General features: G+C 44.2%; 1 protein-coding gene across 5 annotated transcripts in view; it reads left to right on the forward strand.

The window, feature by feature from the left end:
* The first annotated feature begins 285 nt into the window (after nt 1-285).
* The window catches only part of LOC110499205 (putative sodium-coupled neutral amino acid transporter 10), a 31,785-nt gene continuing 15,639 nt past the window's right edge, over nt 286-16,431 (forward strand). For 2 of the 5 annotated variants that reach the window (XM_021576182.2, XM_021576181.2), the window contains exons 1-8: nt 286-974; nt 1,306-1,469; nt 1,610-1,703; nt 4,685-4,828; nt 7,065-7,189; nt 15,319-15,421; nt 15,564-15,746; nt 15,867-15,978. In XM_021576182.2, coding sequence (XP_021431857.2) covers nt 879-974; nt 1,306-1,469; nt 1,610-1,703; nt 4,685-4,828; nt 7,065-7,189; nt 15,319-15,421; nt 15,564-15,746; nt 15,867-15,978 — 1,021 coding nt within the window. In that variant the 5' untranslated portion in view covers nt 286-878. Of the gene's footprint in view, nt 975-1,305; nt 1,470-1,609; nt 1,704-4,684; nt 4,829-5,479; nt 5,605-7,064; nt 7,190-15,318; nt 15,422-15,563; nt 15,747-15,866; nt 15,979-16,431 lie in introns of all 5 variants that reach the window. The other 3 variants (XM_021576179.2, XM_036956039.1, XM_036956040.1) reach the window with 3 other exon arrangements.

The following is a 16,431-nucleotide window of genomic DNA, read 5'->3' on the forward strand; positions in this document are numbered from 1 at the left end:
GGTAATAAACTGCACAGCTCTAACAAAGAACAAATCAGAGAAAATAGGCATCGTTGTGAGTGCGGGACTCCGCGATTGTACAGCAGAGGCATTACAAGGAAACCTGTCGATGAATGTTCCTTCCACACAGGCACCTGGAGTGGGGTGGGGATTTATTTTGTTTGTATTGTATATGACGTTGGTATTTTCCCGCAATGGATATTTGTTATTTATCGTTCAGAATCCATACAGTAGGTGGCGACAATACACCAATAGGTGTAGTCTATCATAAAACCTTAAAGACGAAGAAGAGTAAAGAGCCAGATTCATACTTCCTGTGTACACGTTCAGGAAATAGTGATTTCCGTAGCTTTTGTAGTTGTTTATCTCAAATATGAAAATACAACTTTATAGCGTTATGTGACGGATATACATTGATATCGGTCTATTTTAACCAAGTGGACGAGTCACCGATGATAACATAAGCTTCAACATCAAGGGAATCGAAAACGGTTAAGGTTAGGTGTGTGTTGAACAAAGTTTTTGCAACAACAAAAGCTCGATTTCCTTTCAGCTGTCAATTTTTCATTTTGAACGTACATGCACGATGCAGATACATGTATTTTATTTCGTGAAATGAAATATAACTACATGTATTTTAGCTGAATGATCTAGTTTGCCTGTTCGGTATGTTTTGGTTTCTCTAGCTATCCTACTAGCGCCACGTCACATAGCTCTTGAAAAAGATACGCTTTGGAAAAAGTAAAGCAGAATCGGACGGATTCAACTACTGTCATCATTGTTACTTGGACCAAAGAACGGCTGCCACTTTACCGTGGTCATTTCTCTACGTAGTATTGAACGTTTTTTGTGTGGTGAAGAAAACCTAAACATTCAAAATGACGGCGGCGGCTTCAAACTGGGGTTTGATCATGAACGTGGTCAACAGCATCGTTGGAGTGAGCGTTCTGACCATGCCGTTCTGTTTCAAACAGGTACGGTTTCCGCTATCTTACACCGGTCACACGATTATTCCATTGCAGAGGTAGTTTATCTTATCGTGTGTAGCGACTTTGAACTCACGATAAGCTACTAGTGTGACGGCAGGTAATGAGTGAACATTTGTTCCGTGTTTACCTTTCCACGCGCCTTAACAGGTGCATTATACAGGCTGTGCCTCATGCTTTATGCTGATCTTGACATCTTTGTACCGAATTGCAGTTTTAGGCCCCCATCATGCCCTTGTTAAACTGAAATGTGTATGACAGAGTTGCCATATTTGCAGTTTTGACATAACCCTCTCTGTCTCTGCTTCTCTCGCTCTAGTGTGGGATAGTGCTGGGGACTTTGTTGCTGTTCTTCTGTTCGTGGATGACCCACCAGTCGTGTATGTTTCTGGTCCACACGGCTAACAGCACCAAACGCAGGACCTATGCTGGCCTAGCTTTCCATGCCTACGGCAAACCAGGCAAAACACTGGTGGAGACCAGGTAGGTGTCCTCTCCTTTGAGAGCCAATACTGTTTTGATGTATGTCTTGTGTCTTTAGAGCCTTGATCAAATGCTAATATCTGAATTTCTCTCCCTCTTCCTCCCACTTTCTCTTGGTCTCTCCCACTCTTCCTCTACAGTATGATAGGTCTGATGTTGGGGACCTGTATTGCCTTCTATGTCGTCATCGCTGACCTGGGCTCTAATTTCTTCGCCCAGTTGTTGGGCCTACCGGTAGGAGTCAAGAGTTTTGAATTACAGAAGCAATCAGAGAATACAATGGGGCCGCATGATTTGGACAAAATACCCAAGTGCACATGTTTTGGGACAGATATTGGTGTTATGAATTGATATTTTTAAAAGCTTGGTAATTCCATCAGCCATGGTTAATACAAGTGTCTGGGTAAAGGACATCACTTCTAAAATGAGATCATATGAATTAATACATACCGTGCTACCTGAATAAAAAACGAATTAAACAAATATTTTACAATATTGTTATACATATGATAGCAGATAGGATTATTGCACCTACATATTAACCAATGGAATATAAAGCTTATGATTGTGTAATTATGTATAAGTAGGCCCAATCATTGTTATAATTTAAATGAAGTCACATTGCTTTAAAAACATCTAACACGTAGCCTACTTATTGCAAGGTGCAGCCTGTGACCAAAACATTGGAGTCTGGTCCAGTCATTCAATGTGATGGCCTTTACCGCGTTTGGTCCAGTCAACACACCGACCTTTCAGTTGAAACTACTCATCAAGTGTAGTTTCAAAGGAATGTAGGGCTCGGTTGTAAACAACATGTGTGAACTCTGTTTCAACTTCTCAATTTTGTTATATAGTGTTGGCATGGCGACTTGGGAGAAATGCAGTCTTTTATCTCCTGTCCAGCTTTTTTATTATTATTATTTTTATTATCTTGAAGCCGTCTACAGTTACATGCACACAATATGATTATTGTGAATAATCAGATTTAAACGTTTACATTATTTGCAAGAATACTTATTTCCCTAATGATCCTGTTTACATGGATACATCTGAAATCAGGGTAGCCTATTTGATTCTGAGTTCGGACATATAAAGTTTCTATTTAAAAACCATTTCTAAGATTAATGCATTCACTTTACCGAACTCACCCCATTCTTGGTTTTAATGTTCATGTGTCACATGCACAAAAAAAGAAGGAAGCTTGTGCTTTTAATTAGTGTACACTTACTTTGAGTATGATTTAGGCAGATTAAGATAAGCAGAGTAAGGTGTTTACGTGTCTAATGCCATACTCGGCCTAGTGCCATAATCAGTTTAATATAGAATTACTAGTGTGCATGTAAACGTAAGTGTAGACATGAGTCATGTCGTTGGCTATATGATAGATGGGTGACAGCCTCTGTGATTTCTGTGTGTCTGCGGGTTGTGTTTTCGTAGGGTGTTACACTTGAAAACGCATTAGCAATCAATGCCTGCTTAATGTACAGTGCATTCGGAAAGTATTCAGAGCCCTTGACTTTTTCCACATTTTGTTACATTAGTCTTACTCTAAAATTGATTCAATATTGTTTTCCTCATCAATCTATGCACAATACCCCATAATGACAAAGTGAAAACAGGTTTTTAGACATTATTGCTTATATATATTTTTTAAAAATAAAGCTTATTTACATAACTATTCAGACCCTTTCCTATGAGACTCAAAATTGAGATCAGGTGCATCCTTTTTCCATTGATCAACCTTGAGATGTTTCTACAACATGATTGGAGTAAATTCTGTTTATTGGATATGATTTGGAAAGGCACACACCTGTCTATATAGTTGACAGTGCACGTCAGCGCATAAACCAAGCCATGAGGTCGAAGGAATTGTCTGTAGAGCTCTGAGACACTGTTGTGTCGAGGCACAGATCTGGGGAAGTGTACATTTCTGCAGCATTGAAGGTCCCCAAGAACACAGTGGCCTCCAACATTCTTAAATGGAAGAACTTTGTAACCACCAAGACTCTTCCTAGAACTGGTCGCCCGGCCAAACTGACCAACCGGGGTAGAAAGGCCTTGGTCAGGGAGGTGACCAAGAACCCGATGGTCTCTGATAGAGCTCCAGAGTACCAATCAGGCCTTTATGTTAGAGTGGCCAGACAGTAGCCACTCCTCAGTAAAAGGCACATGACAGCCCACTTGGAGTTTGCCAAAAGGCACCTAAAGGACTCTCAGAACATGAGAAACAAGATTCTCTGGTCTGATGAAACCTGGATCGAACTCTTTGGCCTGAATGCTAAGCATCATGTCTGGAGGAAACCTGTCTCCATCCCTACAGTGAAGCATGGTGGTGGCAGCATCATGCTGTCAATGTTTTTCAGCGGCAAGGACTGGAAGACTATTCAGGATCAAGAGAAAGATGAACGGAGTAAAGTACGGAGAGATCCTTGATGAAAACCTGCTCCAGAGCGCTCAGGACCTCAGACTGGGGTGAAGGTTCACCTTCCAACAGGACAACGACCCTAAGCACACAGCCAAGCCAACGCAGGAGTGGCCTTTCGGACAAGTATCTGAATGTCCTTGAGTGGCCCAGCCAGAACCCGGACTTGAACCCGATTGAACATCTCTGGAGAGACATGAAAATAGCTGTGTAGCAACACTCCCCATCCAACCTGTCAGCTTGAGAGGATCTGCAGAGAAGAATGGGAGAAACTTCTTAAATACAGTTGTGCCAAGCCTGTAGCGTCAAGACTGGAGGCTGTAATCGCTGCCAAAGATGCTTCAACAAAGTACTGCGTAAAGGGTCTGAATACTTATGTAAATATTATATTTCAATTTTGTATTTTTTTTAATACGTTTGGTAACATTTCTAAAAACCTGTTTTTGTTTTGTCGATATGGGGTATTGTGTGTAGATTGATGAGGGGAGGGGGGGAAACAATTTTATCCATTTTAGAATAAGGCTGTAATGTAACAAAATGTGGAAAAAGTAAAGCGGTCTGAATACTTTCAGAATGCACTGTAGGTGGCTGGCTATGGCTCGATCTTCATAAAATAGGGGATGGTTCTTCTTCAAATGATTGAATAAATGTGTCGTGTTGCCTCTCGTCTCCACAACTCAAAAGGTACTTTTTGCACCACACTTGGTTTCCTTGTACTGTTGCTGATTTGTTCAAACCGATTGTTTGCGTGGTATGATTGGTTAGAGATTGTGTCCTTTCTCGCCCTCCGCAGGTGTCATTTGGTTTCCGTGTGCTGCTGCTGATCACGGTGTCCCTGTTCATCGTGCTGCCTCTCAGTCTGCAGAGGAACCTGATGTCATCCATCCAGTCCTTCTCTGCCATGGCCCTCATGTTTTACACGTTCTTCATGTTCACGGTGAGACCAAAACCACACAGGTAGGGGAAGGGGTACAGGGCTGCCTGCAGCAGGTGTAATGTTAAGAGTTTTGCTAATATACATTTTACTCGATAGGTTTTTACAAAGAATTATGGCTCTTCTATCATGATGATATGTGTTTCTAATTCCTGTTTCACACTGATAGAATAATGACTGTTGACACTGTGACTCCCTTGCCTTTTCTTTGACCCTATTGCGAAAATGTGTTGATGTTGATGTTATTGTCGATGGCTCTGTGAATTTCTGTAGTATTTGCACTGCTTACACAGTTAGCCTTTTAGTGCTGCTGGTGTATAGTGTAGCCTCTTTGTGCTATCCTGTGCTCTGCCCCAACCTCCTGTAGTAAAACCATGACATCTCTACTGAACACCACTGTGAGTTGGAGTACTGTTGTGTCTGGGATTAGAACCAGTCCTGGCCCTGACCTCCACCCACCTTGGTCCAGACCACTAACCCTCTAACTGATGTATCTCCCTTCCTCTCCTACTTCTTTCTCTATCACTGCCGTTCCTGACCCCCCCCCTTCCTTTCTGACATCTCCTTTACGATTCTCTCTACCTTCCTCTCCCTTGTGACTGTTTCTCTCCTCTCCTGTGTTGCTGCTGACTGCTGTCTGGCTGGCTGCTGTAGATAGTCATGTCTTCTCTGCGTTACGGCCTGATCTCAGGCTCCTGGTTCGAGCGTGTACACCTGTGGCGGGTCAGGGGCGTCATACAGTGCCTGCCCATTATCGCCACCACCTTCTGCTGTCACCCGTAAGTAACCATGGAAACAATCCTTGAACTCCGACCTGGGGGAAGGTATCAACTCGGACGCTAAGGGGACAAAATTCAATCCCCAACCCACCTACCACCTCCTAAAAGTAATAGCATCCTCCCTCTCAATCTCCAATCCAATCCTCGCATTTCCATTTCCTCTCCCCTCTTCAAATTCATTTTTTGTTTGTCTTTAGGTTGTTTGTGTGTCTATGGTTTGGAGGCAAGGGGGTGCACAATTATTGATTGCTCAACCCCTGTCCCCCCAAACTGCCATCCTCTGATGTGGAGGATGCTCATGGAGCTCTCTTTCTCTGGTCCTCTGGAGCTGGATATGGGAATCAACTACAGACAGTAAATGCCGTACCGATCAAAACATCTGCCCCTCAGAAATATTTATTTTCTTGATCAGTCTTTAAATTCTGCATTTTAGTTGGTTGGGCTGCACGAAATGAGTAAAAATCAAATTGCTATTTTTGTACCAAATATTGCTATTTTACTTGCGATTATTGATCAAAACACTTGGTTAAACTGATGGAATCATAGAAATTGAATTATGATTTTAATTTTATGGTTGGAATACAGTGGGCACTTGGAATTCAGTTCTGTTTCGCATGACAACAAAGGGAGGAGATGGTTGTGACAGAGCAGGAACCAAAGTGTTGGTCAGTCTTTCCCATGGGAACCTAATTAGATTTAAATGGATAGGTACATTCATACAAAGATTTTAGAATATTCTTCACCTTTTCCTCTCTGATTAAGAACAAGCTGTCTCTCATTAAGAACAAGTAGCATTAGGAGCTAACAGGAAACCTTTAGGCATATTTGCAGTTTCCTAAGGCCAACTAAGAGCAAGTTACACTAACAAATAGTATAATATAGAAAATATGTGGAATTATATTAAGAAGTAAGGTGGAAAGTTGTGTTCTTGTTTGGGAAAAATCTGTTGACTGCATGCTGTTTGGTCGATGCATGCAGAGTGAAGCTCGAGAAACTGCCTGGCTGAGTGACGGGGCGGAGAGAACTCTGTCAACTTAAGCAATAAATCCAAAGTAAAAATACGGGCCTTACAGATGGCTGTTTCAAAATAACGCAGCCTCTTGTCATATGGATATTGCGCATCTCAATATCACAATTTAGATTACCATTTGATTAAATGTGCAGCCCTACAAATTGGACATTGGGCATGTGTAAATGTCTAACAGGTTCGAGAGGATGATTTCTGATTTCGTCACAGCCTTATTTGGGCAGGAGGAGACTTTTTTATCAACATGGCATATTCTGTCTCGTTTTTTAAATGTTGTGTTCAAATTCATTTTCTCCGGTTCCTCCCTTCTTCATTCTTTCACTCATGATCAGACAGGCCTTCAGAATGGGCTTTTCTCCTCCTCTTCAATCCTCCTGTTCTTCTTTTGGTTCAAGCCATAACTCCCCCCTGCTCTCCCCCCTCCCTCCCTCAGATGGTGCTGTCCTCATTCAAACACGGGCTACTCAGTGGCTTTTGGCTGGGGCGGGTCAGTTTGGTGCGCTGGGACGGTGTCTTTCGCTGCCTCCCTATCTGTGGCATGGCCTTCGCCTGTCAGTCGTAAGTACCTCCCAGTCCCTTCCCGCCCCTCCTGCGCAGTCCCTGAAAGGGTGATAGGATATGGGTTGTGTTCATTAGGCACAAAAAGAAGTCCGAGACACTTTATAAAATAAAAAATAAAAAACATAATAATAATGGAGGGGTACACACCTAAACTTGTCCAATAAGTTTCCTGTTTCATGCCTATTGAACATGACCAGGATGTAGAGTCTAGAGACAGAAATATAATGGGTAGAATGGACATGATAGTCATGTGGTCTTTCTTTCATGCTGCTCCTAATTTGTTGTTTAATGTGCTATTGTTGCATGTAGAACACTGATAAATGTACTGAATGGAGCATGACTACATGCATTCATAAAGACAACACAAAGGCTATAGGGTTAGTCTGCAAGGTGACGGAGACAGAGTTAGGGGTGGGGGAGTTTGCTGTTTCACTTTCACGGCTTCACACTTAACCAATCGGCTACTTCATTCCCTGTTCTATTGCCAGGTACTTCTACTTCAAGATGCAGTCGCCTGCTGTAGTTGTATCTGTCTAACAAAAGTGCATCATGTTGTTTCGGTGTGGGTTTTATAATGGGTTGCCAGGAACTGCATTCTAGCCCTGGGAAAATAGGTTATTTATCACAACAGCACTGCTTGCATACCGGCTGTTAAAGCCTGGAGACGAGGTGTTGATTGGAGATCTTGAGGAGTAAAGAGTAGGATCTACAATGTAACTAGCGAGAGATGGACTAAGAGAGCATTTTCTTCCTCTCTGTCCTGGAAAGCCAGGACAGAGAAGAGCTACTCAACTGTAGGGGTGGGAGGGCTAAGAGACCAGAGGTGGCAAAACAGAGTATTCGGGTTGGGGTGTAGGGTTTGAGCCTAGCCTGAAGGTAGCTGCTCCATTGGCAAGTGCGATGGTCTTGTAGTGGATGCGAGCTTTGACTGGAAGCCAGTGGAGAATGCAGAGGAGTGGTTTGACATGGGACAACTTCAGAAGGTTGAACACCAAGTGGGCTGCAGTGGTCTGGATAAGTTGCAGGGGTTTGATGGCACAAGCGGATAACCCAGCCAACAGCGTGTTACAGTAGTCCAGACAGGAGATGACAAGTGCCTGGATAAGGACCTGCGCCACTTCCTGTGTGAGGTAGGTTTGTACTCTACAGATGTTGTAGAGCATGAACCTGCAGGAGTGAGTCACTGCTTTGATGTTTGCAGAGAATGACATGCTGTCCAGGGTCATGCCAAGGTTCTTTGCACTCTGGGAAGGGGACACGTGGAGTTGTCAACCGTGATGGAGAGATCTTTGAACGAGCAGGCCTTCCCTGCGAGGAAGAGCAGCTCCTTCTTTTTGAGCTTGAGGTGGTGGGCCAACATCCCAGCTGAGATACCTGCGTTTCGCTACCTTGGTGTCAGTAGGGGGGGAAGTTGAAAAGTAGTTGAGTGTCATCCACATACAAATGATAGGAGGGACCATGTGAGGATATGACAGAGCCGAGTGACTTGGTATATAGAGAGAAGAGACGGCCTAGAACCGAGCCCTGTGAGAGAACGGGGTGCAGACAAAGATCCTCTTCACCTGATAGGAGTGGCGTGTCCGGTAGGATGCAATCCAAGAGTGCAGAACCTGAGACACCCAGTCCTGACAGTGTCGAAGGGCAGCAGGTAGATCTAGGAGGATGAGAACAGGGAGAGAGTCAGCTTTGGCAGTGCGGAGAGTCTCTGTGACACAGGAGAGCAGTCTCAGTTGAATGACCCGTCTTGAAGGGTTAGGGTCAAGAAGATCGTTCTGAGAGAGCTGGTGAGAGTGTTGGTCAGAGACGGCACGCTCAAGTGTTTTGGAATGAAAAGAAACAAGGGATACCGGTAGGTCGTTTTTGACGGCAGAGGGGTTGAGTGTTGGTTTCTTAAGGAGGGGAACAAACATTTTGAAGTCAGAGGGGACATGCCAAATAAAATGTTATTTGTCACATGTTTTGTATAACAACAGGTGTAGACTAACAGTTAAATCCTTACAGGCCCTTCCCAACAATGCAGAGATAAAGAAAATTGAGACATAATAGAAAAGCAATAACAATAACTTGGCATTATACTAGGACTGACCCCAATTATTCGACTAGTCGATTGTTTGGTCGATAGGCTGTTGGTAGACCCAAGATATTCTTTAGTCGAGCAGAGGCAAATATATACCCTACTGTTCAAAAGTTTGGGGTCACTTAGAAATGTCCTTGTTTTTGAAAGAAAAGCATGTTTTTGTCCATTCAAATAACATCAAATTGATCAGAAATACAGTGTAGACATTGTTAATGTTGTAAATGACTATTGTAGTTGGAAACGGCAGATAATATATATTTTTAATGGAATATCTACATAGGTGTACAGAGGCCCATTATCAGCAACCATCACTCCTGTGTTCCAATGGCACGTTGTTAGCTAATCCAAGATTATCATTTTAAAAGGCTAATTGATCATTAGAAAACCCTTTTGCAAAAGAAAACCCTTTTGCATTTTAAAGAAGCAATAAAACTGGCCTTAGACTAGTTGAGTATCTTTAGCATCAGCATTTGTGGGTTCAATTACAGGCTCAAAATGGCTAGAAACAAAGACCTATCTTCTGAAACTCGTCAGTCTATTCTTGTTCTGAGAAATGAATGCTATTCCATCTAGAAATTGCCAAGAAACTGAAGATCTCGTATAACGCTGTGTACTACTCCCTTCACAGAACAGCGCATACTGGCTCTAACCAGAATAGAAAATTGAGTGGGAGGCCCCAGTGCAAAACTGAGCAAGAGGACAAGTACATTAGTGTCTAGTTTGAGAAACAGACGCCTCACAAGTTCTCAACTGGCAGCTTCATTAAATAGTACCCGCAAAACACCAGTCTCAACGTGAACAGTGAAGAGGTGACTCTGGGATGCCTCCTCCTAGGCAGAGTTGCAAAGAAGAAGCCAAATCTGACTGGCCAATAAAAGATTAAGATGGGCAAAAGAACACACACTGGACAGAGGAACTCTGCCTAGAAGGCCAGCATTCCGGAGTTGCCTCATCACTGTTGATGCGCACCTGATTACACATAGAATAAGGCCTATAGGATACCTGCCCTGCTTGCAAATGTAGGCATATAAAATGGGCCCATTTGGGGATGTGGTAGTATTTCTGATTGGCTTAATGCACCACAACTAATCAGCTGTGGAGCTTCTCAAAATTATGTTTTCTTCACCTCAAACAGCAAGTAAACAAAGTTTAGCAAACAGCAAGTAAACAAAGTTTCTGAGGGCCCAGAATTGTATACAATGTACAATGAACTTCAGGCCAGACCCAAGTTAATAGTTGATCCAATGTTTCAAGGTTATTGCAGACAGGCCATGTGTGTAGCCATTGTGATTTATCGGATATTTATTTTTATCAGGATATTTTCTACCTGCAGGCTGCAATGTTTTTATTTGTTGGCTTTATAGGCTATTTTTACATAGTTTGTCCTTTTCATTTCGATTTGGATAGAATTTTGGTTAACCACATGACAATGATTTTAAGATATGAATACGTTATTATAAACGAAAGGAAACTGTCCTACGAAAATGTTCTATGAAAACCATAACTGGCACACAGATCGGTAGAAATGGTAAGATAAATTGGCATTACACATGAGAGGTTGCCGACTCTTTGTTTAGCCTGTTACCGACAACTTCAGGAGAGTAACGGCAGAATCGGCGAAAGCCAGTAGGAGCGGGAAGAGGATGGTCGGGACAGGTTCAGTTTTATTTTCTTCTTGTTATCTTGATCTCGGGCTCCCTCTTGAGTCATTTGTGTCTTATTTCATCAAACAGTGAGCTTAAAGCTATTGGACTGTGGAGCAGTGGAAATGCGTTCTCTGGAGTGATGAATCACGCTTCACCATCTGGCAAGTCCGATGGACGAATCTGGGTTTGGCGGATGCCAGGAGAACGCTACCTGCCTTAATGCATAGTGCCATCTGTAAAGTTTGGTGGAGGAGAATTAATGTTCTGGGGCTGTTTTTCATTCTAGACGACTCAGTTTTAGCAACAGTTTGGGGAAAGCCCTTTCCTGTTTCAGCATGACAATGGCCCTGTGCACAAAGCAAGAGCCATACAGAAATGCTTTGTCAAGATCGGTGTAGAAAAACTTGACTGGCCTGCACAGATCTCTAACCTCAACCCCATCAAACACCTTTGGGATGATTTGGAATACCGACTGCGAGCCAGGCCTAATTGCCCAACATCAGTGCCTCACCGCACTAATGCTTGTGTGGCTGAGCGGAAGCAAGTCCCTGCAGCAATGTTCCAACATCTAGTGGAAAGCCTTCCCAGAAGAGTTTAGGTTGTTATAGCAGCAAAAGGGAGACCCAAGTCATATTAATGCTCATGATTCTGGAATGAGATGTTCGATGAGCAGGTGTCTACATACTTTTGGTCATGCAGTGTACATGGGGTACAAGTACCAAGTCGATGTGCAGGGGTACGAGGTAATTGAGGTAGATATGTACATATAACCTATGAATAAAGTGACTATGCAACGTGATGGGTATTAAACAGTAGCAGCAGTGTATGTGATGAGTCCAAAACAAAAGACTTGCAAAAAGGGTCAATTCAGATAGTTTGGGTAGCTCTTTATTTAACTAACAGTATACCAGTTTTATTTCTTGAGCGTAGATGCTGTTCAGGATCCTATGGGTTCCAGACTCCGCTTGCCATGCGGTAGCAGAGAGAAGAGCCTATGACAATATTTTTGGGCCTTCCTCTGACGCCACCTGGTATAGAGGTTCTTGATGGCAGGGAGCTCGGCCCCAGTGATGTACTGGGCCGTACGCACTACCCTCTTTAGCGCGATGCCAAGCAGTTGCCATAGCATGTGTTGATGCAGCCAGTTAAGATGCTCTCAATGGTGCAGCTGTAGAACTTTTTGAGGACCTGACAGCCCATGCCAAACCTTTTCAGCCTCTTGAGAGGAAAGAGGCATTGTCATTCCCTCTTCACGTCTTTGTTTTGGTGTGTGTTTGGACCATGATAGATCCTTAGAAAGTGGATACTGAGGAACTTGAAGCTCTCGACCCGCTCCACTACAGCCCCATCGATGTGCTCGGCCCGCCAGTGGTCAGGGATGGGGGAAGTGAGGAATGGGAGGAGGTCTCCGGAGATGGTCTAGAGAAGGGAGGGGGAATGGGGTCAAGCAGGCAAGTTGTCGGGAGGCCGGACCTCACCAGTTGCAGGATTAGAGGGGAGAAAGAGGTCAAGGTGTAGGGTAGTTCTGTGTGAGTGGGATCAGTGGAATCAATAGGCTGAGTGAATGAGGAGCGTATGTCGTCAACCTTCTTTTCAAAGTGGTTGGCAAAGTCGTCCACAGAGGGGGATGGGTGGAGGATTAAGGAGGGAGGAGAAGGTGTAAGAGTTTCCTAGGGGTAGAGGTGGAAGCTTGAAATTTAGAGTGATAGAAAGTGGCTTTAGCAGTGGATACAGAGGAAGAGAAGATAGACAGGAGGGAGTGAAAGGATGATAGGGTCTCCAATAGTTTAGCTTCCTCCATGCCCGCAATCCTGTTCTGTAAGCTCACAATGAGTCACTCAGCCACGGGGCAGGAGAGAAGGGCCGAGCCGGCTGGGAGGAAAGGGGATTGTGCGAGTCATAGGATGGAGAGTAGAGTTGAAGAGGCAGAATCAGGAGGGAGGATTTAGCAGAAGGGGGAGATGATAGGATTGAAGAGGAGAGAGGGGGAGAAAATGGCAACAGCACACAACCATCTGGGTAGGGGCTGAGTGGGTAGGGTTGGAGGAAATGGAGACCGAAAAGGAAACATATTAGTGATCAGAGACCTGGAGGGTGGTTGCAGTGAGATTAGTAGGTAAAAAGCCTCTAGTAAAGATGTCAAGCATATTTCCTGCCTTATGAGTGGGAGGGGACTGGGGAAGAGAGGTCAAAAGAGGCAAGGAGGGGAAAGAAAGAGGTGGAAAGAAATTCATTTAAGGCAGACGTTGGGAGGTTGAAGACACCCAGTATGAAGAGCTGTGAGCCATGTTCAGGAAATTAGCTTATCAAGGTGTCAAGTTCATTGAGGAACTCTAAAGGCACCTGGTGGACCATAGATGACAACAATGTTAAGCTTGAGTGGACAAGTGACAGTAACAGTATGGAATTCAACAGCATAACCCATCCCTCCCTCCCTCCCTCCCTCCCTCCCTCCCTCCCTCCCTCCCTCCCTCCCTCCCTCCCTCCCTCCCTCCCTCCCTCCCTCCCTCCCTCCCTCCCTCCCTCCCTCCCTCCCTCCCTCCCTCCCTCCATCTTCACCTCCATCTGCATGTTCTGTCACTGCCTCCTCTCTTCTGTCATTGCCATGGTGCCTGGGATGAAAGGGGAAGGGTTTTGGGTGGGTGGGTGGGTGTGTGTGTGTGTTTGGGGTTGACTGGTACATACGCTTACGGTTTGCATGTATGAAGTGTCTTAAGGGAGTTTTTTTGGAGGTGATTGGGTAAGGTTTATTGGGGGGGGGGGGGGGGGGGAGAGGCTGACTGGTGCTGAGACTGGAACAAGAATAATTATCCCACCGAGGTAACAATACTCTCGCACGGGCCTGTCCTAGTGTGTGTGTGTCACACTCTAGCGGTGATGAATGTTATTTGGCAGGGCCCTCTGTTGGCCAGTGGTCAGACAGCGAGCGGAGCGCTGCTCGACTCCATGCTGCTTCAGCCAAACCGCTAATCAGACCAATGGACGGCTGCCATCTAATGTATTCACACACTGATTAAACAGCTTTCAACACATACGCTTTTTATGACCTTTTTATTAAAGCTGTTTACGTTCATTTATAACATGACTTAATATCACCATTAACCAGGCCAAGACTATAGAGTTATGAAACTGTGCAGTCATAGAATAGACAAACACTAATGAAAATGTCCCTCTGTGATACTGCTGTGGAGTCAAACAAACTAGACAAGCAATATGAAGACCATGTCTGTCCCTCTACCCACACATGCTGGAGTGTTAGTTTCAGTTTGACGGCAAGAAGTATTTCAAATCAATAGCTATAGTACGCTGTTTTACAGATCGTATAAACCCAATAAGAAAACATACATTGGACTATTTTACAGATGGTTGTAAACTATAAATAGAATGAAAAAACATTGGAATGAGGTATATTGAGAGAATGTACAGTACTCTACAGGTTTGAGGTCTCGTTCCAGTAAGCTGTTTTATTTGAGCTCAGCTATAAGTTGGAATAGTTCCTGAGTTTAAACAGGCGTCAAGGAAAAGCACTGTGGGACAGTGCTGTACACCCATAAAAACCAGAAAGAGGGAGTGAATGAAAGGGAGAGAATGCGGTAGAGAGACATGGTAACTGTATGCTCTCTCTTTCTCTCTCTTTCCCGCACACACGCACACACACACAAAAGTGAGTGCAAAAAAGACGGCCAAGAAAGGTTATAATGCTCTAACCCTCGTCGAACACTAGCTGTTATATAGAAGGCCTGTACATTCCCCTGTTAATGTGCTGCTGGCCTGTTCTTTTACAGCGCTGCTTGATGACAGACAGCCCGTTCTGTCGCTTCTTTGTTTCTCAGAGATAATAACCAGCACTTTACTGCACCCCTCCCTGACTGACAGACAGCCTCACCCACTCTCATTCTCTCACACACACACACACACACTAGTGCATGGCATCGCACGAACACGCACATACGGTGTCGCACATACGGTGTCGCACACACACTGTGCGGAAACCACAACTGCCTTTTTGCTGTTTTTCTCTCCCTGTGTGTTAATCTAATATGATACCAATGCTGATCCTCCCTGTTCAATCTCACCATCTATAATGAGTAGAGATCTAAACCGTCAGATAAACCTTTATACCCTCTCATGACCAATTTGCCTCGACCAATATCTTATTCTTTGATTCAAATATACAAATTTGATTTTGATTTGATTATGATCTTTAAAAACCCCAAAACATTGAATTATCCCCAGTTGATGTTGACAGCTGTGGTGTCTTTAGAGAGAGGAGACCAGACTACAAAGTTTGTACTAAAACTTTAGCTTTTTCTAGTAGAGCACAAAGTTTGCCCTGAAATTTGACCTGTCTAGTCCTGTCTGATGTGGCAGCAGTAGTTTGTGTGCTGGTTGTTTGTTTACAGGCAGGTGTTGCCTACCTACGACAGTCTGGACGAGCCCTCCATCAAACGCATGAGCACCATCTTCACCACCTCCCTCAACGTCGTCACCACCTTCTACATCACGGTGAGTGGTGCACGCTGATGTCACTTCCCGTCTCGATGTCTTCACCGCATAGTACGTGTGTGCGTGGCTTTTGAATTTATCACTGTGATTTTCCCCTCTTCCCTCCTTCCTTCCTCTATTCCTCCTCTCCTCCTCTCTCTAGGTGGGCTTCTTTGGTTACGTCAGTTTCACAGACGACATAGCCGGTAACGTTCTGATGAACTTCCCTTCTAACCTGGTGACAGAGATGATCCGGGTGGGCTTCATGATGTCAGTGGCTGTGGGCTTCCCCATGATGATACTGCCCTGTAGACAGGCCATCAACACCATGCTGTTCGAACAACAGGTGAATCTATACACAAATGAAGGTTAACACACACAGTAAACAGTGATAAGAAATGATCATTCCCTAACCAGAAGAGCTTTACTGTAGAATACTGTTATAATGAGTATTTTTGTCCCCCAGCAGAAGGACGGGACGTTTGCTGCAGGGGGGTACATGCCTCCACTTCGTTTTAAGATGATCACCCTTGCCATCGTCTTCGGAACCATGCTGGGAGGCATCCTCATCCCCAATGGTGTGTGTTTGTATGTGCGTGTGGTGCAGGCGGGCATTCACGTGTGTGTGTGTGTGTGTTCACGTGTGTGTGTGCGCGACTGTTCGCGTGTTCTTATGTTTGTATGTCCGCAGGCCTTCATGATGCATGTGTTGTTTTATGTGTGTGTTGTAACTCAAGCTTTTTACGATGTGTGTGAATATGAGTTTATGACTCAGTGACTGTCACACTCTTAACACACACCTTAAATCACACCTCTACTTTTATCTCCTCTGGACGAACAGACAGGAAGATAGCGCTATTATTCTCCCTTCCTCACACACAGCCACACACACACACACACACCCTCTGGCTCATAGACCCCCACAGCGCACATTTGTTCTTTAGTGGTCTCCGTTAGTTGTCTGTGTGCTGTAATAATGATCTAGATGTGAAGGTTGGGGTGAGTTTGAATGTTTTATTCATCTTGTTTGG

The sequence above is a fragment of the Oncorhynchus mykiss genome, chromosome 20 (genome assembly GCF_013265735.2).
Source record: "Oncorhynchus mykiss isolate Arlee chromosome 20, USDA_OmykA_1.1, whole genome shotgun sequence".
Taxonomy (NCBI): Eukaryota; Metazoa; Chordata; class Actinopteri; order Salmoniformes; family Salmonidae; genus Oncorhynchus; species Oncorhynchus mykiss.